The 23,037-nt window shown below is 32.1% G+C and overlaps 2 protein-coding genes across 9 annotated transcripts; one reads left to right on the top strand and one right to left on the bottom strand.

The window, feature by feature from the left end:
• Nucleotides 1–20: 20 nt before the first annotated feature.
• On the bottom strand, nucleotides 21–20,781 carry LOC100743500 (restin homolog). 8 transcript variants are annotated; one of them, XM_012385550.3, is made up of 22 exons: nucleotides 20,504–20,781; nucleotides 19,748–19,890; nucleotides 13,956–14,024; nucleotides 12,775–12,927; nucleotides 12,505–12,702; nucleotides 10,748–10,949; nucleotides 9,646–9,865; nucleotides 8,411–8,455; nucleotides 7,225–7,365; nucleotides 6,983–7,147; nucleotides 6,376–6,396; nucleotides 5,350–5,530; nucleotides 4,607–5,278; nucleotides 4,406–4,524; nucleotides 4,029–4,341; nucleotides 3,807–3,958; nucleotides 2,028–3,706; nucleotides 1,868–1,958; nucleotides 1,757–1,787; nucleotides 1,505–1,679; nucleotides 1,256–1,434; nucleotides 21–982 (listed from the first exon to the last, which is right to left on the bottom strand). In XM_012385550.3, exons 2-22 carry the CDS (start codon nucleotides 19,857–19,859, stop codon nucleotides 936–938), a joined length of 4,965 nt encoding a protein of 1,654 aa, XP_012240973.1. In that variant the 5' UTR covers nucleotides 19,860–19,890; nucleotides 20,504–20,781; the 3' UTR covers nucleotides 21–935. The 8 variants fall into 8 exon arrangements, with proteins under 8 accessions (XP_012240973.1, XP_012240974.1, XP_012240975.1 ...); XM_012385551.3 differs by lacking the exon at nucleotides 13,956–14,024 and having other exon boundaries at nucleotides 20,504–20,780; XM_012385552.2 differs by lacking the exons at nucleotides 19,748–19,890; nucleotides 20,504–20,781 and adding an exon at nucleotides 19,075–19,215.
• Nucleotides 20,782–20,820: 39 nt separating this feature from the next.
• Nucleotides 20,821–23,027, top strand: LOC100748729 (myeloid differentiation primary response protein MyD88). Its single transcript, XM_012385554.3, has 6 exons — nucleotides 20,821–21,308; nucleotides 21,405–21,601; nucleotides 21,697–21,792; nucleotides 21,875–22,002; nucleotides 22,067–22,235; nucleotides 22,314–23,027. Exons 1-6 carry the CDS (start codon nucleotides 21,193–21,195, stop codon nucleotides 22,898–22,900), a joined length of 1,293 nt encoding a protein of 430 aa, XP_012240977.1. The 5' UTR covers nucleotides 20,821–21,192; the 3' UTR covers nucleotides 22,901–23,027.
• The last annotated feature ends 10 nt before the right edge of the window (nucleotides 23,028–23,037 follow it).

Genomic DNA, 23,037 nt, shown 5'->3' with positions numbered 1-23,037 from the left:
AAATAAATTTATGCAAAATGCTAAAATCAGTCTCTTACAATTTTATTTTTTTTAACTACAAAGTTTAGTTATAATTTATTAAATGTACATTTCAAGACAAGATTCAGATTTGAGACAAGATATCAACCCTGTATTAAAGCTTAAAGTTAAAAGGCAAGACAACGGTAAGTCATAGTAGTACAATTCTGCTGAAACGAATTTTGTACAAAGATTAATGGCAAAGAAAAACAAACATACGAAATAATAAATACTTACTTTCATTATATTTCAGTACAAATTTTTTTCAGAAAAATGTACTACCAATCATGTTGATATAAGTTCTAAGACATTGTGAAGAAACTCTGTGAACTAATTCTAATGGCTCGATCATTGAGTTTGTCAATTAAAGGAACTATTATTAAATGTGTGACGTTTTTTGATACTAAATAAATTATTAAATACAGTTACAGGTTGACATAAATAACTAGTATGTACATAATTACATTTGAATTTCGAACGTTTCTTGACGTTCGAAGTTTCGCATGGTATACGTTTAACTGTTCATTATATAAATAATAAACTATGCTCCCATTCTATAATATAATTCAGCAATGTATCATAAAATAACTTAGTCGTAAGTGGTAATAGAACTGGTATATGACTTTGTACTTTAACAATCACATGGAAGCGCAACGAATATACACAGAAAAACATTCTGGTGAACATATATAGACTTTCAAATCATAAATTTAACACGAGGAGCACACATTTCTCATCGAATTGTCGATGTATTTTGAATGGACACACATATTTCTATGCAGGAAGACATGCACAGAACTGTAGCATTAAATTCTTTTATATAAAAATATACTCTGCAAAAATTTTAACAGGTCTTTTCTTTTGTATCTAAGATCTTTGAGAAGCAATGAGATAGGTCAACAAATGACAACACGCCATTAAAAGGTTTCAGCATCATCGCAATCACGAGTATCATGTCCAAACACTGTAAAACAGGTAAAACAATCGTAAATGGAATTGGATAGAAATACGGAAAATTGTTAGACGGATTAGTGTGAGATATTCAGTGTATACTTAAAATAATAACGTATTAGTCTGTGTTAAGGTATTTGTCCAGTTTTTAACTAATATTTTCTAGGAATTAAAAAAGTCATTTAAAAGAATTTTAAACGCTTGCTTTTGTTCCTAGGAAAAAAAATATTATAAATGGATATGGAGAGAATTGCAATTCGCAAAGTTTTAAAGAATAAATTCTTACTTTCACAGTTTTCGCAGTACGGTCTTTCCACCGATGTTTTCTTCGGGGGCTTTACGACCTTTTCCGTATCTAGAAAGTCTTGAGCTTGTCGTGGGCAATCTTCCGTTTCGTGTAAATCAAATTGTTCACAAATATCACAGAACATACGTGGCGCAGCCATTCGTTTTTCTAATGTGGTTCTAAAATTAATTAATGAATATCATACCATTGTTATAACATAGGCTTATTTAAAAATTAAATATTACGAACTTGGTATACTCGTCAGCTTCATTGGCAGGTACTCCTATTTCAAGAACTTCAACTTTACATAGTAAAGCTTCGTTTTTACGTTGCATCTCCACTATTACAGAATTTAAGAAATCTATTTGACTTTTTGCTGTTTCATATTCCTCTTTTAACTTTATCATGTCAATATCTTTATCAACTGAAATTAATAATTTAGCTTTACAATAGAATTGAAAAATCAACAAAGAAGATTAATGAATTTTAAATAAATTTTACCCATATGTTGTTTCATATCACCTCCTGCTGCCTATAATATAAATGAAAATCTAGATATATTATATATTTATTTGTAGCAAATTTACATTAAATTGAAACTCAAGTACTTACATCGTAATTATTCTTTATGTTTTCACGAGTAAGTTTTAATTGACTCGTTGCTTCTGTCCATTTAGCAGTAATTTGTTTATTTTCTCTTTCCCTGAAATGTAAAGTCCATATAAACGTGTGAAGTATTAGAAAAGTATAAAGTTATTTTTTGTGTACCTACAAATTACTTTGTGCTTCTTTTAACTGTGCAGATTCCGTGGATACAAGGTTTAATTTTTCTACCAAATTTTGAATATTTTTCTCGGTTTCTTTTTCTTTAGTTTGTATGGTATTTGTTAACACTTCAATTTTCTTTTTCTGTTCTACAAGTAATCTTTCAAGAGATTCTTTACTATCAACTAGATTTCTATTTTCTTTAATCGCCTCACTTAGTTTACTTTGCATAAGTTTAACTTCTTCATTTTGCATCTGTTCATCCGTTTTCAATTTTTTCATTTGTGCATCTTCTAAGGCTTTAATTTGTGCTGTTAATTTATCGATTGTTACTTCTTTGTTATTCAAATCATTAACTTGTTTTTCTATCGTATCTTGAAGCGATTGTTGATGTTTTTGTAATTCAGAATTTTTCTGCATTGCAAATTCAAGCTCAGTTTGTTTAGCTTTCATTTCACATTCTAAAGTATTTTGTAATTTCATCACAGATTCTTCTTTGGAGCTTTTCAATTCTTTGATTATATGTTCTGATTCCTGAAGCATGTTATTTTTTACATCTAGTTCTTTTTGTATAGTCTCCAACTGTGATTCTAACGTTTTTATATTTTTCTCTAATTTTGATTCTACAGATTTTAGATTATTTTCTAAAGAAATTTTTGTGTCCGTGATGTTAGATATTTCCTTTTCCTTCTTTGATAGCATTTCTTGTAATTTTTTCATTTCCTCTACATTATCCGTTTGTTCCCTTTGAATAGACGCAACAGTGTCATTAAGCTTCAAAATTTGTGCTTCAGTGTGTTCAGTTTCCTTTTTCATTTGTACAAGAGCATCTTCTTTGACTTTAATCATTTCCGCAGCAACATCTAGTTTATCCCTCAATTCTTTTACTTCACTGGACATACTATCTAACGACGTAGTAAGATTTTTGTCAGTAGCTTCTTGATTAGCTATCAAAGCTTCGTTCGTTTTCTGTAATTCTTCATATTTTTTTTGTAACTCATGCAGATTAGAATCTTTTTCTGTCATTAATGATTCTAATTTCGCACGGTTTGTTGCTTCAGCTTCGAGTTTTTCTGTCAATTCTTCAATTGTCCAACGATTGGCACTTTGATTAGCTTCTAACTTAGATTTGATCTTTTGTAAAGTCTTTGTTGTCTCTTGAGAAGTAGTTAATTCCGTCTTTATGTTATCAATCACTTTCTGAAGAGAAGACACCTCCTCTTTATGTGTATTTTTTAAAGTTTCATGTTGTTTTTGTAGATTAAGAATTTCCTCTTTGTTATTTTTTAGTTCATTTGAAAGATTCAATGATTCCTGAGTTCTTTCTTTAAGTTCTTCTTTAATGTAATCATTTTCTTTTATTTGTTTTTCAAGTTCTACATTTTCCGTTTCAAACCCTTTTATTTTGCTAGATAACTCCACGTTCAATTTCTTCTCTTTTTCCAATTCAGATTTATTATTTTCTAATTCTGAGCGTTGTTCTTGAATTAATGTATTAGCTTTGTTTAATTCTGTTTCGATATTAATCAACTTCAACTCTAATGATTTGAGCATAGTTTCATTTTTGAATGCTTTATCTTTAAATTCATCAAGTTCTTTTTCTTTTGTTCGTAAATCCTCGTTGTATTTCATAAGTTGCTCCGATGAATCAGCGGAAGTACTTATCAAATTTGCAATATCAGCTTCCTAAATATAAAACGAATAATTAAATATTTTACATCTAAAAATTAAAAATCTATATATCTATTAAAAATCTAAATAAACTTTAAATAAAGTAACTATTTACCAATTTTTCCTTTTGAGAAGTGACTTGCGACAGTTTATTTTCTGTACCAGCAACTTGTTGATTTAATTGTTCTATATTGCTTTGAAGTCCTTGGAATTCATTCTCCAGATTTGTTTTAGTTTGTTCCGATAAAGTAAGTGCATTTTGTAAATCTGAAACATAGACAACAATAATCTTAATTTAGCGATACAATTACTGAAATTTGATATTTATATGTTTTACCTAAAGTCTTTTGTGTGAGATTTTTTATTTCTTCATCTTTATTGGCAAGGATCGACTTCAATTCAAGGACATCATTTTCTAATTTACTGAGTAATAATGATTTCTGAGATATATAAGCATTTGCTTCTTCTATACATTTTGCTTTCTCTTCAATCTGGCCCTGATAACGTTTAGTTAATTCTTCTATTTCAGCTGCAGTTGTTGAACGAAGTTCTGATAGTTCCTTTTCTTTCACTTTCAACTCTTCGCTTAATTTCTTCAATTGGACTGAGGAATTGGCCTCGGTAGCCATTAAGGAAGCGATATCATGTTCCTAAAATAGTAAAAAAAATTATATTTAGTAGTAGAACATAATATTTATAGAAAGCAGTACTTACCAACTTCTGCTTTTCCTGGACTATTTTAAAACTATCATCAGCAATTTTTTCGTACTCTTGGATTTGTTTAGAAAGCGAATAATTCTTTTCTTCCATTAACTTGAGCCTTTTGTTTAGTTCTGTAAATTAATTTAAGTAATATAAGTTAAGATTACACAGCTTTCTAGTCTAGTACTTGGACATCTTGTATTGTGAACATACCTTCCAGTTTCTTTAAAGCAACAGATAATTCTTCATCTTTTTTCTTATTTATATCAATTTGCGTGGATAGTTCAACCATCAGTTTTTCAGTCTCAGATATTTTTTGATCAAGCTTAGTAGAAACTTCTTTAATCTTCGAGTCTTTCATATTCAATTGTTCATTGAAAGACTCTGAAAGTTTGCTAATTTGCTTCATATTCTCAGTCTTAAGATTCTCCAATGCAACATTTTGTACTTCTAACTGTTTTTTTGATTGTAGTTCTAATTCTTCTGTTTTTGCTTTCAAAAGATTTTCCTTCTCTTCGACTATCTTATCATACTTTGACTTCAATAATTCCTTTTCACTTGTACTTTCCTTTTTAATATTTTCTATCGTTTCTGCAGCTTTTTGCAACTGCTCTTTCAAAGTATTTGTACTGTGTTCAAATTGCTTTTTCATATCTTCTATCAACGTATTCTTTTCCTCCAAATCTTTCGTCGCACGTTCTATTTCTGTCCGCAAACTTGTCTCTGATTCTTTATGAACCGCGCTTTCTTGTTGATTTTCTTTTAATTTTGATTGCAATTCAGTTATTTGATTTATATATTGCTCCATAAGTATTCTTTTCTCTTGCATCTCATTCTCAAGATTATTTCTACTTTCCTCCAAAATTTTATTGCGACTCTGTAAGTCTAAATCAATTCGTGATTAAAATAAATTGTACAAAATAGTGCATGATAAATAAAATCCTTTCCCAAGGTACCTTCGAGTTGCTGCGTTTCTTGAGTAGTAGCGTTTGAGACTTCATTGCGAAGACGGGTCAGTTCTTCTTCCGTTTCGAATAATTTGATGCTATCACGTTCAAGTTGACCGACACGTTCTCTTTCTTCCAGCAACAGCTTTTCAAGATCTTTGATCTTATTTTCATTTACAGTATTTATCACCTAACCACAAACGTATTTGTTTAGTATAATAATAAATCAATTTAAACAGACATTAACTAACACAAAGTGCATTAAGATATACAATATCAATTTTCTATCCATAAAGTTGGTTTAGGCGAGAGTGCAATAAAATACAAAATATAATTTTTTTTTGTATGCCTCAACAAGTGTAAGACATATTATTTGATTTTGCAGAATAACAATATACAACCGTGTGTAACATAATGGAATCAAAAATATATAAATTTAACACAGTATGATAAACAAAATATGAAATGAATAGCTAATAAATAAATAAATAGAGTACCAAATAAATAAATAAAAAAGAATTATATTGATTCTTAAATTTATCGTACGATGACTTAATTATTTACTACATATTAATAATTGATTCTTATGTAAAGCACAAATTTGGCGTGAAAAAAAGCAATACTGAAAATAGCAATTATGTTCATAGTGCACCGTAAAGCGTGTTAATCCCGCACCTTTCTAACGGATTGTACGTAACGATTAGATAAAAATCTATTCATTACATGTTACAAATTTATCTTTTTCAATCTATAATCCTTTCTTTTATCTTTTTCTTTTATATGCCCTAAGTAATTTACATACGAGCATCAAATAGTGCTAGTATAATTTCAACTCTAATATTTAATGTCAACGAAGATTGAGAATCAATTAGTTGGGGAAAGCATCGAAGAGATACTGCGACATCACATATTATTTTGACAAACTTGTGATGAAATGCTAAACGACATGACTACAGTGATGGTAAGAGAAGCAGTGCAGAAAAACAGCATCATCAACCCCTCCTCTATCCCAAATGGCTGCCATCGGATACTCACACATTGCTCACTTCTTTCTTTCTGAAAATAAACGATAAGTTTTTTACGTTAACCCATAGCCTAGAAACAAGCTTTTGTCATATACCATACGAAATCTTTCATTTTTTATTTTTGGTAAATTATCTTTTTAAACTTAAATAACTTTCCAAAGTTTTAATTATTGCTTACGAATGATTTGGGTCGGGGGGAATTTTAACACTTTATCGTTTTGAATTGAGTTACATATGTATATACTATGTATGTACTAGCTTTGCCCATCACCATTTTATGTACAAGCTCCTAATACTAGGAAAAGCATGTTAATCTAGTCCCTAATTTTAATGTTCTATAGTTCTTTGAAATTTTGCCAAACAATTGATGTATAGTTAAACATCTCAGAACAGAAGTAGAAATTTGGCAAAACAAAGTGAAACAAGAAAAAAATATAAAAACCATGAACATGTTTTTCTATTCCACCTCGTGTTTTGTCGTTCGTTTAAGCTATTTCTAAAGTTCTTCCTAAAAATGTTCACACTTACCTTACAATATATCTCATATTAAATTAATATATTTTAATATATATCGTTTTATGTCTGGAATAAAAATTGTATACAGTTAAGATGTGTACCTGAATATCATCCTTGTTAACCGATTCTTCCTCGAAACGAAACAGGAGATCTTCACACTTCCTCTTCTCTTCCTCCAATTGTAAAGCAAGTGCATTTTTCTCTTCGAGTAATTTTGAAAACGCAACCTCCGCGTCAGTAACGGTTTTTTGCATTTTCTCGCGATACTAAAATTGAAATGACACTTTTCAATATTATCATAATATTAAACGACTAAATAAGCTACGCATGATAATATTACAACCTGCTCATATTCTTTTACTACTGAAATAAGCGACTGTTCTGCCTGATCTGCTTGACTTGCGGCTTTCGTAATTCGTTCACGTTCTAAATCTCGTTCCTTCCGGAGAATCTCGATTTCCTGTTGTTTCTCCTTTAACGTTTCCTAAAAATGGTGGAGATATGTGTAAAAAAAAAAAATTGCTAATATCGTTTAAACATTTATTAGGAATGCTCTATTGAAAGGATTTCTCAATGCAGCATTACAATACATATTTAGTCAAGAAATTCATATCATAATCGCGCGAGTTTATATCATAATAACACTTTCTATGTTGATCATAACAAAAGCAAATATTTAATTATTGCCATCAAAACTGTGTGTCTATGTACTTATGCAAAGACCATGTTTATTCTATTCATAGTGTGCTCTTTATCTTGACAGATTTTTGTCACTATTCTTACGTTACTCGAGAACCGGTTTTTGATGAATACGTGAAAAGCAAAGTAAGTTTGCTCGATAAAAATGCAAACCGCATAGCGTTACACAGATACAGAATTTGCAATTTAAATATACATAATTATCGCTATATACAACAACGAGGACATTGTGTCGCTAACGATAAATACACATCGAATACTTTATTCTCAACACGAATCTCAAAAGCGTGTAAACCGAGCAGGTTGAATTATTTATTGCACACTTGATTTGATGACGTTTAATTAAATAAATACGAGTCGCATCACAAATGGCAGCGAAATAAATGATTGGAGATAAATTTCACAATACTGGTAACTTAGAATGCTTTCGTTCAGTTTAAAAAAATAAAATTAAAAAAAAAAATTAATTTACTAGAAAAGTATATACTCATCCAGGTGGGAATGAGATTTTTAAGGAGATTAAAAGGAATGGACGGATGATTTTATTAACATCACATACAAGTATCAAAATACTTTTGTAAGCTACTTATTGTCTACTATAAAACTAGTGGTAACGCGCTATAATATTCTAAATTCTAAATGAATCAACATGACAAATCTTTACTTTCAAATCATACTGATTATATCTGAAATTATGCAAATACATAGTCACAATATGTTTGTTAATGTATTTCTATTATGTGGAGTGTATGAAGGATATCATCTATTATACTTCTAATTAAAGAGGGTATTGATAAGTAACCGAAATAAATGTTAGATCATAATCTCACCTGCAGGGTGATTCGTGCAGGTGTTGAGGTGCGAAAACCAGGCCGCTGGAATTATAGATGCAACAAAAAACAAAAATATATCATGCAACAGCCATACAGTTAATCCACTCAACTCCTACCTCTTATTTACTTCCTCTTCCAATAAATAAATATATATATCATTTTTCTCTCGATAAAAAAAAAATATATAAAGACTCTGTGAAAAGAATACTGTACGAATATATGACTTTTCTGTAAGCGTTCTATAAAGTTAAATACGCCCAAAGATTAGGAATACTGGATATCTCTTTGGATCGTAAATTAGGTTCGACTTAAACTAATCTCTAACAATCGACAATGTTATTAACAAGAACAACAGCAATGATAACAAATGTAACACGCACATACAGATATATATATATATATATATATATATATATATGTATCTGTGTACTGTATGTGTGTGTGTGTCTATATCAATCTAACAACATCACTATATGACTAAGAAGCTAACAACTCGCAGTTTCACTCGCAAACGCGTTTCAAAGCAGGTTTAAAGGAGGTGATGCTTTATTTATACAAACTAGCAGAAACGCGTTCATTGTACTCCTTGGAATAATCAGAGAATTATTTATTCTACAAACAAGCGTATCTAATACTTTGAATCTTAAGGTACAAATCTGGTACCAAAGCAAATACACGTTTTCCAAAATTTTAAAGCCATTGCCACCATCTGTTCGAGTTTCTTTTCGTTACCTTTGCAGGATAATCAAAGCAAAATTTTATTCCTTTCTTGTCTTTTTCTTTTTTCTTTTTTTTTTTTGCGAAGATTCAAAATTTTAGAAATACATAGAATATATAACAAAACAGCCAGATGTGTGTTCATATAGTACCGACAATTTCAATTACATATAATTACAAAATGGTGCATGATCTCAAATTTTTGAACATTAACGCGTTCGTAATACATAGACTGCGGATATTCATACAGATTCAAATTTTATTAAGAAATGGAACCTAAGCGAAAGTTTGTACTCTAGATATCGTATACGCACGTTCTGCGCATTTACGCGTTTTTAAATTTCTCAAAAATGTATAAAAATCCGCAATCATCGTCCCAAATGAGAAATCTATTCTTTCAATCCCCTGATTGTTCGAGTGGAGTGGCAAATAAATTGGACAGTCAGGAATCTGCGTTCTGCAGAGAAGATACAAGCTGCAGGCGATCTTCCTCACTCTGGCTCCGCGAATCTTACCCTCGTGGCGCTAACACCAGCCTTGGTGGCTGTGCTCGCGGTGCTGATGATGCTCGACATCGAGAGCAATGACTCTCTGGAACCGGTCTTCCTCAGGGACGTGTTCAGGGAGGCGCCAGTTGGCTTGTGCACTATGCACGATGACCTTTTGCTAGACGGCGACCGGCTGACCTTGTGTGCGGGTGCGAACAGACCGTATTTAGGTCGACACTCGAAGTACCTGAACGAATGCTAAACTGATTAGCAAAGCAGAGGTAGAAAGCAGGAGCTAATTGATTTTTTTATATCGTTTTTCTTAAACTTCATCCACTTTCTAAGTAACACAGAGATTTCTCTGTTGTCGTGTGATTCATTTTGTTACATAATTAATGAAACTAATGGAAATTTAGTCTGATCTTTTCTCTGATCGTTTTTCAATAGTAAAAGAGAATACTGGTAATAAATGTCAAGGCTGTCGTCGTTATCCGTTTACATTTGTATGCAATCGAAGTTATAAATACAGCCATTGGCGTGATCGAATCGAGTTAATTAATTCGAAGTTGCAGAATCTAGGGAGAAGCTTGATCGAACAAAACGCTACTCCCACGCTGCGAATACCTGTGCCCTATTATGATCTGAATTAGACATTTCTACAGCTCAAAATCTATACCGTTCTTCTGCTTTATGTATCATAGATTAGACTCGCAGAGGTATTAAAAAATATATTTCGTTGAGAAGATTTATCAGAAAATAAAACAATTCAACAAAGATAAGATCTAAAAACAAAAGAAAGATGATAATAAAGAGTCCAAAGAATCTAAGAAGATAATAGAAAAGTTTCTTCTTCTTTTAAATCCAAGCACCAGAGTAATAAAATAATTTGTCTAATTTTCTTGGACAAACACGTTTTAAGTTAACAAGGGAATCGCGAGGAATGCGTAAATGTTAAATAACAAAATGAATCAGACAGATAAGAGTAAAAATGTAAAGACTGATACATATCTCTTCAGGGCATAAAAAATTGTTAAAATGGGGAAAAATCCATCACGCATTGATTAGGGAAGCGATGTTGGGCGATTGAAATTTTTGGTCCAGACTATAAATTTCGAATATCGATGCAGACCTCTTATCGTTGACGGAACCATCGTTTTTTCCAATCGGCTCATCTAGTTCCACACCGCACCATTCGCCAAGTGCAAACTCTGTGATGCCGATGTACCTGAGGACACCGGTTTTGCTGCCTTGACTGGACGATACTATTACCCTGTCACCTATCCTGAGATCCCTCTGCGACACCGTGGACGATAGACTCGTCGTTGATGCGTCTGCGTGACGAGTTACAATACGTTTCTTATAACAGATGAATTTTTTACAGTAGAAGAATACATGCATGAAACATTAAGATAAGATTACGTAAAACCACTTTGTCAGAAGGTGTTTAAGATACTGGTGATTGGAATTAATCCTCAACTACAGTTAGAAACGAGACTCCTAATGAGTGTAAGGATAGATATGCTATCACGAATATTTTGAACGTAAGATGTTTTTAAAAAGATATAGAATAAATATGTGAATGTTAAAATATTTCTAATATTAGTAGTAACAACGATGAAATAAGGAACACAAATGAAAAAAGAAACTCATTAATAGTTTTACAGACAATTTAATTAAAATCTGTAAACATTGAGAATTTGATAGCGAGGAATTTTTTAAAGAAATAATATATGCGTAAGGATCGTTTAAATCTAAATCTTAGTTGAGGGTTAATCCAAAAATCCACTGTTTCTACGTTTACAATTTTTACAATTTAATCGACGATAAGAAAGTGAGGAAGCGGTATCCAAATTTATTTATTAAACAGACAAAACTCGTTGCGTGGAGAATTAACTACATAAATAATCGGACATCGAAAAACCTAGACTACGCTACGATGCATAATGGAAGAGACAGTATAGTACGTCGTTCTATTTGGGGAGATTTAAAATTCTAAGTGTTTAGGTGATAACGCTACAGAACAAGGAATATTATACAGCATGCTATGTATTAAACACAATAATAAAACAGTCTACATGGTGCAACTTTAAGCTGTACAGCGTGCAACTGGACGTTTACTCAGAAAAGCATAAACAATTTAACAGAGAATTTTGCAGAGATCATTTCCTTACCTAAACGATCCTGAAATAATCAACGATTATCAAATAATAGGTTGTTGCATAAATTCTGTCTGATTCTTGATTTACATAAACAGGTTGCAGTCAATGTTATAATAAATATGACAATTCCATACATATACACTGTCTATCATAAATATTAGAACACCCATTCGTTACATTTGTTGAAAAATTTTAATCAATACGTATCAATGAAATAACAAACTTATAATAAAGTAACTAGAAAATAAAAGCAATAAAGAGCGTTCAATTTGTACGATGACAAATATGGTACCAAGAAATTTTCATCATTTTCAACCACGGAAACGAATAAACAATTTTGAACTCGTTAAAATGCAACATACGATAAATTGAATGATTTTTATAAAAGATGCATCACGAAAGATTCACGTAGATCAATTTTGTACATCGGATTTCTGCGAGATCTACTCTGGCAGATATAACTTATGCAGCAACCTAACACAACTTATATTGTACAATTTACACGATACTCTATAATGTACATCTTAAACCTACAAAATTCTCGAACAGCAAACGAACAACTCGTTTCTATTCCACGATTCTACCGAGAGGAGACACCCAAAAGAGGAAAAAGAAAAGAAACAAATTCTTTCAGATTCTTCTTGTACGGCTCTCGTTCCAAGCGTTCTTAAACAGAAAGTTCAAGCACACTACGGACGAGGAGAATATTTCTTGCAGCGTTCCTTACTTAGAGACGGAGACATGGACTTGCTGAGGCTTCCTTTCGCGCTGTCACTTGGCGACGTAGGTGTCTTTTGTATCGGTGATATTGCAGCGATGATATCGGTCAACGGTGCTCTGGTCAGTCTGGTCAATCGAGAGAATATTCCTCGCTTTGGTTCGCATTGGAAATACCGACTGCCAGCCACGGATCCATCGTTCTTGCCTGAAGCGTCCACTCGTTCGTTAATTTTCGTCGAAGATGATTTCCTCCTCGAGGATGACGGCTAGAGCTTACCAATAGGTTCGTCCAGTACCACTCCAGCCCAATCTCCGGGGGCAAATTGAGTTTCGCCGATGTAAGCAATGGAGCCTGGTTTTGTGCCACCGACCCATACTCGATCTCCTATTATGAAGCTGTCCGTATCCTCCGTCAGAACCACGCTGTTATCTAATCATATGGTGGAATTACATATAAGCGTGTTTAATTGCGCTGCTGAGTTGCTTTGCTTCGTTAGAGTTTTTTGTTCAAGCGTGTTTTCTTTTCTCTTTTAATTTGTTATTTCGGGGAGGAAAATAGGTTCGTTGAGCGGATTCTCTAAATCGAGTCTTTTCTTCTGCTATAATTTTTCTCGATTCGATATTTCAGGAACGCAGTTTATCGTTCAACTTCTTTCTTTTCGATTTATTTTAGAAAGGAAGATAAACTCGTTAAATACGAGTTCTCTTCTCTATTCTTATTTTATTTAAGGAAGGAAGGTTAACTCGTTGAATGGGATTTTTGATCCGAAATTTTGCTTTTTTTTTTTAATAATTTTATTCTATTATTTTACAGGGGAAGATATACTCGTTGAGTGGAGTTTTTAATTCGAGCGCTTCTTTCTTTCCGTTCTTTTTAATAATATTGGCAAAGATCCCTGTCGGTGAAATATTCCTTTTTCTTTTCATTTTTACGTTAATAACGGCTATAGAGATCGTTCATTAGGCATCAGGCATACACGCAACAAAAGCTACACAGATTCACAAGAAAAACGATGTAATTGTATGTAATCGTTATCGCGGACCGATGCGAGAATAATCGCTCATTTTCAGAAAGATTAGTCAGGTCTAAAAGAATCTGAGGTCATGGGTGTGTTGATTTAAGTACTGCGAGAATCACAGTTTCTGGACGAATGCCAAGATAACAGAAATTCTATCGCAGTCGATGCAAGAACGAAGTCATACGAAATTCACTATACTTTTTGCACTGCGGTGCACTCAATTATTTCTTAGTATATTCTTCGTATTAAATACTTTAATAAATATTATAATTTATTGATAGGGAAATGCGATTGGATACAAAGTGACCAAAGAACATGACAGGGTTAATATCTTATCATGTAAATCTCTAAAAATTTAACGATTATTTTTTGCATTCACTGTAGCAAAGACATAAAAAACTAGAAGGAAAAGAAAACAGAAAAGAAACAAAGCACCTACCTGATCCTCTGCGCAGGCCAGCCTCGCTTAATCGACGGCCGTGCGTTTCCCAGAGATGATCCATCTGGTCTGTGGTCATGCAAAACAACGCAGAACAATGCAAATCAAACGAAACAAAAAGCATGCTTTCACGGGGCAAACAAGCTTCGTTTATCTTCATTTGGTCTTCAACTCCGTTGAAGAGTTGAACGCCACGAAATACGATTTAAAAAAAAGGAAAAAAAAATTATAACACTAAAGTGGATATAGTGGACGTCACATTGCGTAGTGAAAGATCAAGATTCGTATCATGTGTTACGCATGATAACACAAATCGTAATACGTTTTTTTTTTAATTGCACTTTGCTGATACGTAAGACAGGAAGTTCATTTCCTATGGGCCAAGTTATTAAGCGTAAAGTTATGTAAAACAGGGATCAACGAGGCGTGTTCAAGTACAAATTGATCGATGATGATGCTGTAAAATTTTGTATTTAAGAGTTTAATGAATGTGCAAGTAAATATATTTCATATTGATAATTAGATATAATAAAAATATAGTTTGAAATAATTGGAAACATGTATCTGTGTATTCGAATTTCAGTAATTGAATATTTAGTGAATACTGAATAAATTCATCAACAGGAAACAAATTTAACAAATTTTAATTACAATTTTAATTACGTACAATTTGGATATATCGAGTACTCGAATATTATCCTTTCGCTATTCAATCGTATATCGTAGGTTCCTATAGTATTTCTACTTTGCTATTTTAACTTCGTTTTGATACTTAAGAATTTTTAAAATATTCATTCATCTTTTGGGCAATTTCATTCTATTTATTTCAATATAAATTATTCAATCATTGGAAGAAGATGGAATGAAAAACAAAATATGTATCGTAGCTGTCTCGACAATAATTTAATTACAACGTAGGTCGAGCGTGTTATCTCGTAGCTTACGATCTCTACTAATAAAAAACTAGAGAAAAATGTCGCGATTCGCGATTTAATTAACTATTCATGAGCGATCTGTGGGCGAGCCGGTGGTAGTAGGTCGGTCGCGTGGGTAGAAGCCTCTGTTCTACGAGATCAATTCGCGATTAGAGCGAAACTATCGAACATTGAATCATGCATGCACGATACGGTTAAAGATAATTCTCTGTATAAGATTTTTCGGACATAATACTTGCAATGTACGAAGATTGTACAATCTTCTGTATGATAAGAAAAATGAATATAAATAGGATGAATTTTAGAATTAAGAAAATGAATAAATAAATAGCAAAATAAGCTAAAAGAAACGATAAAGTAAGATTTCTAGAAATCCTTCCCAAATTTCTCCATTGCAATCAATTTGTGAAAAGTATAGAATTTAAAATAATATAAATTAAAATAATATAAAATAATATAAATAATTCATATTCAATAGTAAAGTAAACCTATATAGTGATAATTGTTACAATATTATATTGCAAGATAATTAGAATTATTGCGTTGCAATAGTAACTAACCGATTTGTAACAATAATATATATTGTAACAATATATATATTGTAACAATATTGTAATATATATTGTAACAATAATATAAGATAATCGTACAAGATATATCGTAAGATAATTAGAATTACTGTATTACAATGATAACTAACCCAAGATGAATACCAACCCCAAACTACTGAAGTATAAATCGGTTAAATAATTTAAAAATCGACCATAAAAGATTACGACGCAGTTCTACTTTCCAAATACATACTATATAAAGATCGATGCATCATTATCTAACGCTTCGAACCGTCACACGTGAGTCATTCAGAAAAAAAGTACAGAGAAGAAACCATGCAAGTCGGATGACCAATTAAGTTCAGGTAAATCCTACATATAATGAAATGGCTATATAAAGCAGTAGTCTTATTTTAATTTACTTCTAGTGACAAATATAGTGAACAAGATGCTATCAAAATAAACTTTGTATAGTATCAAGAACTTTGACCGGTTGACACGTGCTATGCTTTGTGATCAGATCCGTACAAATAGTCATACGATCCAAGATATTTCGGTTCCGCACGGATGTAAGTAGACGATCCATATGTAAACAAGGTTAATAGTAGTACCGATTCGATTACTATTAAGGTCAGGTGGCAATTTGTTCCTGGAATCTAATCTAATGAACATCCCGCGTAACGCGATCTTCACAATCTCTGTGACCGATTCGATTTTCAATCACGCTCAACCAGTCACTCGCTGATGCATCCAATTTTTCTTGCGTACATACTCTGTTGAATAATATTGAACGATGTATTCGTTGTAGAGTTTGAAGTTGCGGATGGAAGCTTTGAAAAAGTTGCATTTTTCTGGAAATTTGAATTTTAGATCATGATTGATTTGTTAGAGACGAATTCTAACGAAAATTGTGAAAGGTCGTAAAAAAGTTTTTCAATATTTTCAGAAGTTTAAATATCACGAAAATGAAATGTACGCGCTACGGTTCCTCTTTAAGAAACTCTATGCTAGATATTCTAGAAATTCCACTTTTAGATATCTTGGAAATGAATTCCAATGGAAATTGGAAATTCATATAAACAGATTTTTTCGTAATTTGACAAGTTTAAATATTATGAAAATGCAACCTAAAATTTGTAGCTCCTATTCGAAAGAATAGATAATAATGTATACGGTTGAAGATCCTTCTAACATTATTATGGAAGATTATAGAATAGACAATTTTTACGCAAACCCTCCTATCTTACATATAAAACGCAAATGCTTTGCATTTAAAGAAAAGAAACTTGGTCCCAACCCAAGAAGGTGTACCTAAACTTTAAGTATAATGAAATTATTTATGAGAGTATTGGTAATGCATGCAAGAAATTATGTTCTACGTCCAATTAACGAGTGATGTGTATCCATTAAAGGAGATAATGAATGCGATTCATCGTGTTGTGTTACTGGCGCCAACAAGCTGGTGGATAAAATTCGTGAATTGATCTCAAAACCGGTTGCCACTGCCGGTGTGAATATCAAAGACGCCTAAAACAAGTAACATCTTCGGTCTCGTCCACCATATTTAGTCGATGGTGGCACACGGTGTTATTGGACATCATGAAACCGTGATTACGTCAGAAAGAAAGACTGTCACTTTAAAAAACCAAGCATGACCTATGAAGGAATGCTAATGGGACGTGGAGAAAAAAAACACGCGTAAACATTTGTATGACGTGTTTGCAACGTTGGTATCACCCATGCGATAACTACTCGACCAAAGAATTTTATGAATATTGGTCACCGTGAACCACAAGTAAAAAGAAACATTAGGTATCAGACACAGGTAACGATCTGAATGATCCACATTGAAGATAATTAATAGCAATGGGGATGAATTGTTGATGTAATCATACATGAAACATCAACTGTTAACCTTTGCCATACTAATATCTGCAATAAATTGTGAGAGAATGAGCGGATGATAAAAGATAACTTGAGGCCTTAACTGGCGGCCTTTCGATCGTTAAAGGGTTAATACATAGAAAACACCGATTTTTCTCCTATTCAAATTAACAAGGCTACTTTCAGTTCTTTAGGTTTCCGGTAAAGGGGAGTCATCCATACTACGACATTCTCAGTTTTTTAAATTCTAACGATAGAATATTCCAAATTTGTTCAAACCCTGAATGAACTATCCTCTATCTCAATCACCATACGTTATTATCATGCTCTCTTAGGTAACTCCAATAAAAATATACGATTCGAAGGACACCAAAGTGCGGTCAATCTTGTTTTCCTCCTCCTTTATTAACAAAGAATCTCTTTAATGATGAATATCAGATACCAGGAAATCAGATCTACGTCTACGTTTCGATGCCAATTTGCAAATTCACATTGTTACCTTGAGCTTTTCTATCGCGTTGCGAAACTCGAGCCGAAGCGGCGCTACGCGCACGACCGATCATAGCTGCAAGGTGGACGCCGTGAAAATCCCTGCCCGAAATGGAAAGCGTGGCGAGCACGTGGGAGGAAAGACGAAACGTACGGTTGGAAATTGAGCGTACAATAAACACACGCGAATTGCATAACGCAATGTGCGTCATGCGACGATAATTGCACCGACTGCACGCGTTGCGAGTCCCTTCCTAGCTGCGGTACAACCGAGCCACTGGATGAACCAATAAGGCAAGATAGCTGCCCTCGATGCGAGACCAGGCGCTTTTGTACGAGGCTAGCGTCTCTTTCCGCCCCGCCCGCCCGTGAATAATCGAACAGACTATCTGGATCTTGCCGCTTGTGCGACTATTCTAGAACAACATCCAAGGTTTAGTCTTTGATCATCAATGGATACCCTTGTAAGAAAGGTTTTGGGGCTGAAGTGACTGGTGCTTCAGAGGTCTTTAGGGGTTGTAAAGGTGGTGATGATATTTGAGCTGAAGCGATACTCAGAGAAGCCAAGGGATGATCAGGATTCTTGAGGAAATCACTTGATAATATAGAGCTTAATCTGAGAGAGAGAGAGAGAGAGAGAGAGAGAGAAAATTTGAGAGTTCTAAAGCTGATCTGTAGGTATATAATGATATATGCGATGCAGTTCTGTGAAATAAGAGATATGTATGATATTTGGTAATTTGGTTGAGGAGTCAAACATGTATGTTATCTAACAGTTTGAAATGAGAATTTAAGGCTGAGGCATTTGGTGATTTAAAATGGAAAATACTCACAGAAATAAAGATTTTGCATCTCAATATAGTTAATTGACTGATTCAAACATTACTTTGAAATAACTGAGAGTAGAGCTATAAAGTAAAGTAAGAATACGTCTGAAATATTCTCTACAACTTTCAAAAACAAATAAGTTTCTGAAATAAATGGAGAACAGCGAATAAAGGCTTGATTAAAATCAACCCTAACAAATACTGACAGAGAATCTCATAAAAATATCCATTAAAAATTTAAAGAAAAAGTCCATCAAACACGATCGAATTAATTGAAAAAAGCAAATTAATTAATGATCTATTGTTTAATTAGTAACGTTAAAATCAAGTAGAATTCACTTTACCATTCCAACTGATCTCTTCGATGAAACAAAGTGTTGACGGTACTCGATAACGATCTTAGTATTTGTTAGTGAGAAATCGCTATATTTACCAGATCGCTCGGACGAGATGTGTTGCGTTGAGAGGTGGAAGAACGACTCGCGAGAAGTTCGAGAAGTCGGACTTGTAAAAGCATTCGTTCACGCATGTCTCAGGGTCTCGTGGGCGTACTCGTTTATGCGGCGTGGGGAATTAACGGAGCCCTTTATTTGTATCGTTTCCTCGACTAATATACACATGTGCTGAGTAGGAATCACATTCGACGATTCGTTATTCATATTAATTCAAGTCGATTTTATAATTGTTGCCATTATAGACTATAAATACAAATGTTTACATCCACTTTTCTACTTGCTCTATTTATAAAGAACATTATGAACATGAAATAAGAGAATAAACAATATTTGTATTTTAAATGATACAACAAGTCATATAATATTATGATCATGAAAAGTTTAAGGAGATTTCTATGATTAGATACTATCTCCAGGTGATATTATGTTATCAAGTGAATTTCTAGAACCTGTTTATACATTATGTATACAATTAAAATATGATGCTTCTTGAAATATTTAAAAATTTTCTTCGAATTAAGTAATGTTTTACATGTAAGAGACAAGGTATATTGGACACTGAAGCTAATAAAATATTGGATAAAGTCATATAATCTTTCCAAAACATGCATATACAGTGTGATATAATAAATAAATTTACAGAAGACTCACTCATTGATGGTCTTGGAGGTGATGGCGGAACAGCTGGTCTTGGTGGTAAATTGCTACATGGTCGACCAATTTTTGAGGGTGGTCTTATTCCTGATGGTTTTGGATCAGTCATCTTTTATGTATACACTCACTGTTATATAACACTGAAACATGCAAATGAAGGGTTAATAAAATTGAAGGAAAAGTACAACATACATAAAAAAAAAAATTCTAAAATATAGATATACATTGCTATATTTTAATAGAATATTAGTAGAGTAATAGTAATATATAAATATTATGGTATACAAAATATCAATGGTAAAATTTTATACGAATTACAGGATTCAATACTATATATAACAAAATAATTTTAATTATAAATATAAAAATAATCTTAAATCGTCTTAATTGCCTTTCAATTCTTTATTTATATTTAGTTTTACATTGATTTTCCGAAAGAAAATATATTCGTATCACACTCAAAATTCAAAAATCATAATCGAGAAGTCATTAAAGTACGTTGAAGTCGAAATCAAAAACTTGAATTGCGCACGCACTTAAGTAAAATACGTAATAATTGTGACAAATGTTTGACACTTGTTAAAAAGCATAAAAATACGATCTATTACCTTCACATATAAAAATAAAACATGTTAAAATATGAATTTCATTTGAAAACGGATATTATGACGTTAAAAAAATGTCAAACGGAAAGTTAACCTCATTGAGATGAAAGTTCATTGTTTAAGAAGAAAAGAAAAACAGACATCATACCTTATTTAAATATGACGTGATGTTTTTGGGCACAATCAATTAACATATTTTACAAGCAACAATTAAAACATCACTATGTTCACGAACAAGCACCGCGAAATATTCGCACAAATTCACACGGCGGTCAACGGAAAAGTGACAATTATTGGCGACAGAAGCGCTGTCACGGTCTGCTGGCGAATTAATTTTTAACTTTCTGTCAATATTCCTTGTATTTTAATGTAATTATTTATATCGATAAATCTCTCTCGCACACTGTCCGATCTTTTTTACATATTTAACATATATTTTATAACCTTTCTTATAAATGTTTTTTACGATTGATTATCATCTTTATTTACTACCTTTTTCTATTTGCAAACAACAACGTTTTCAAGTTTCATTACTGTATTATTATTGTTTCCGTTTTTCATAAAGCAATGAAGAAATAAATTCAATATATTTTTATATTAAATAAAGATTTGAATATTAATTTAAAACTTTCGATATAATAACCAAATTTTTGTAAAATTAATATGACAAAATGTCTGGTATTTAAATAAATTTCTTTGATTTTATCAAACGTCAAACTTCAATTGGTCATTGAAGAGTCACATTTCAGGGTACAATCGCATAAACAGGTTTGAGACACTTTTGCGGATTCTTAGAAATCAGTTTTGAGGTTAGGTTAGCATAACCTAACACAAAAAATGACGGTTGAATTATCAGCAGTACCACTTGTTTCTTTATCCGCCCAAAGTAAATGTGTTATTTCATCATTATTAAATCCTCTGAAAATTTTGCCTTCTGAAAATGGATTACCAAGGTAATTCAGATTTTGTTAATCTGATAAACTCATTTTCAAAGTTTCAATTTTTCTGTGTTAACTCTTAATAGTTAATAATTTTTATCAATTTCCCAGAGATTGGAGAGGCCTCGCGCACGTTTGCAAATTAAGTGGAGAAATAATACCACTATTGACGTCGCATCCAGATCCAACTGCATATATTTTAACAGCTTGGCAACAGCAAGAAAAAGATATTACGCTGAAGGATTTACAGACTGTGCTGGAAGAAATTGAACGATGGGATATCTTAGACGATACATCAAAACTTTTTGGTTTGTATTAATTATAATATGTAATTATATTTTGTTACGTATGCATTTGGCCGTAAATCTAAATTTCTCTTCTTTCTATCATATTAATATTACAGAGAAAGATGGTGAAAGATACCTAGAACAATTGCAAAGGTCTCAGACATCAGCTGAAGTAATTTCAAATGACATTGATGAAAAAGTTCTTACTGTAGGCAAGTAATATAAAGTATAATGTGATATAATTAGGCAAAGTAATCAAAAGTTACTAGACACATATATATTATTTTTTAACAGATGATATTCATAGACTAAGACAAGGATTAGAAAATCAATATTATGATGCTTTCTTATTGTATGCTGCTGAAGATGTTAATTGGGCCACTGAAATGTTGGAAAAATTGGAAAATAAATATAACTTGAAGGTAAAGAGATAAAACTAATATTGTGTATGAAAAAATAATAAAATATAAATAAAATGTCTTTCAGCTTTGTGTAAAAGATCGTGATTTAATTGCTGGAGTTACATTCGAACATGAAGCCATAATGACTTTGATATCAGAACGCTGTAATAGACTAATTGTTCTAATATCAAACAATTTTTTAAAAAGCCCAGCAAACAAATTCTTTTTGAGCTATGCTCAAGCATTAGGCATTGGTAAGCTTTGATATCAATTCATTAAATGATGTAGATTGTATGATTTGAATCTCATATTATACTATTTATTCTAATCAGATAAACGACAAAGGAAAGTTATACCATGTTTGTATGAAAAATGCAAATTGCCACCACAGCTACAATATATGTTTGTATTAGATTATAACAGAGTGGGTTTGTATGACTTCTGGGGAAAATTAAGGGACTCTGTACAGGTTGTAAATAAAGTAGAAGAAAATACCAGTATTGTCCCTGTGAAAGATTTCAGCAACTTTGATGCGACTAATGAAAATGAAAAAGATAAAGAAAGTACAAAAGAATCTTTTGAAGTACAAAAACCTCGTTTACAAAATAATAAAGAAATGCTTAATATAAAAGAGAATGCAAACATTCCTGAATTTGACAGTGTTCATAAGTTGAAAGATAATGATAATTCGAAAGATAATTTTTTACAATGGACAAAAAAGAATTTTTTACAGTGGTCCAAAAAAGAAAATAATAGAAAGGAGTATGTACCAATCTCAGAGACTGTTAGTTTACCATCTATCAGGAATCTGGATACATTGAGCACATCAACAGAGTCAATAGAAAAAAAGAATAAAACAAAGTTTATAAATAAATATGTAAAAAGGGTACAGTTAAAAAAGATACTTGTCAAATCATAAAAGAGTATATTTTATTAATGTATTTCTGTTTAATATGTGAAAAACAAAATATATGTAGTTATATTGTATTTAATAATAATGAAGTATATTCTTGTTAAGTCTTTAATAAAATATTTTTTATGTAAAATTGAATATTT

The sequence above is a fragment of the Bombus impatiens genome, unplaced genomic scaffold (genome assembly GCF_000188095.3).
Source record: "Bombus impatiens unplaced genomic scaffold, BIMP_2.2 scf_0321, whole genome shotgun sequence".
NCBI lineage: Eukaryota > Metazoa > Arthropoda > Insecta > Hymenoptera > Apidae > Bombus > Bombus impatiens.
This window is presented reverse-complemented; position numbering and strand designations above follow the sequence as displayed.

What these genes read in the sequence shown, in the direction of transcription:
- LOC100748729 (XM_012385554.3), top strand. Translation starts at nt 21,193, where the DNA reads ATGACGGTTGAATTATCAGCAGTACCACTTGTTTCTTTATCCGCCCAA. An exon ending in CGATACATCAAAACTTTTTG is followed by an intron (nt 21,602 to 21,696) that starts GTTTGTATTAAT and finishes TTAATATTACAG; the next exon opens with AGAAAGATGGTGAAAGATAC. An exon ending in TGCTCAAGCATTAGGCATTG is followed by an intron (nt 22,236 to 22,313) that starts GTAAGCTTTGAT and finishes TATTCTAATCAG; the next exon opens with ATAAACGACAAAGGAAAGTT.
- LOC100743500 (XM_012385547.3), bottom strand. Translation starts at nt 18,026, where the DNA reads ATGACGCACATTGCGTTATGCAATTCGCGTGTGTTTATTGTACGCTCA. An exon ending in TAGTAAAAGAATATGAGCAG is followed by an intron (nt 7,148 to 7,224) that starts GTTGTAATATTA and finishes TTTCAATTTTAG; the next exon opens with TATCGCGAGAAAATGCAAAA. An exon ending in AGAAACGCAGCAACTCGAAG is followed by an intron (nt 5,279 to 5,349) that starts GTACCTTGGGAA and finishes GAATTGATTTAG; the next exon opens with ACTTACAGAGTCGCAATAAA.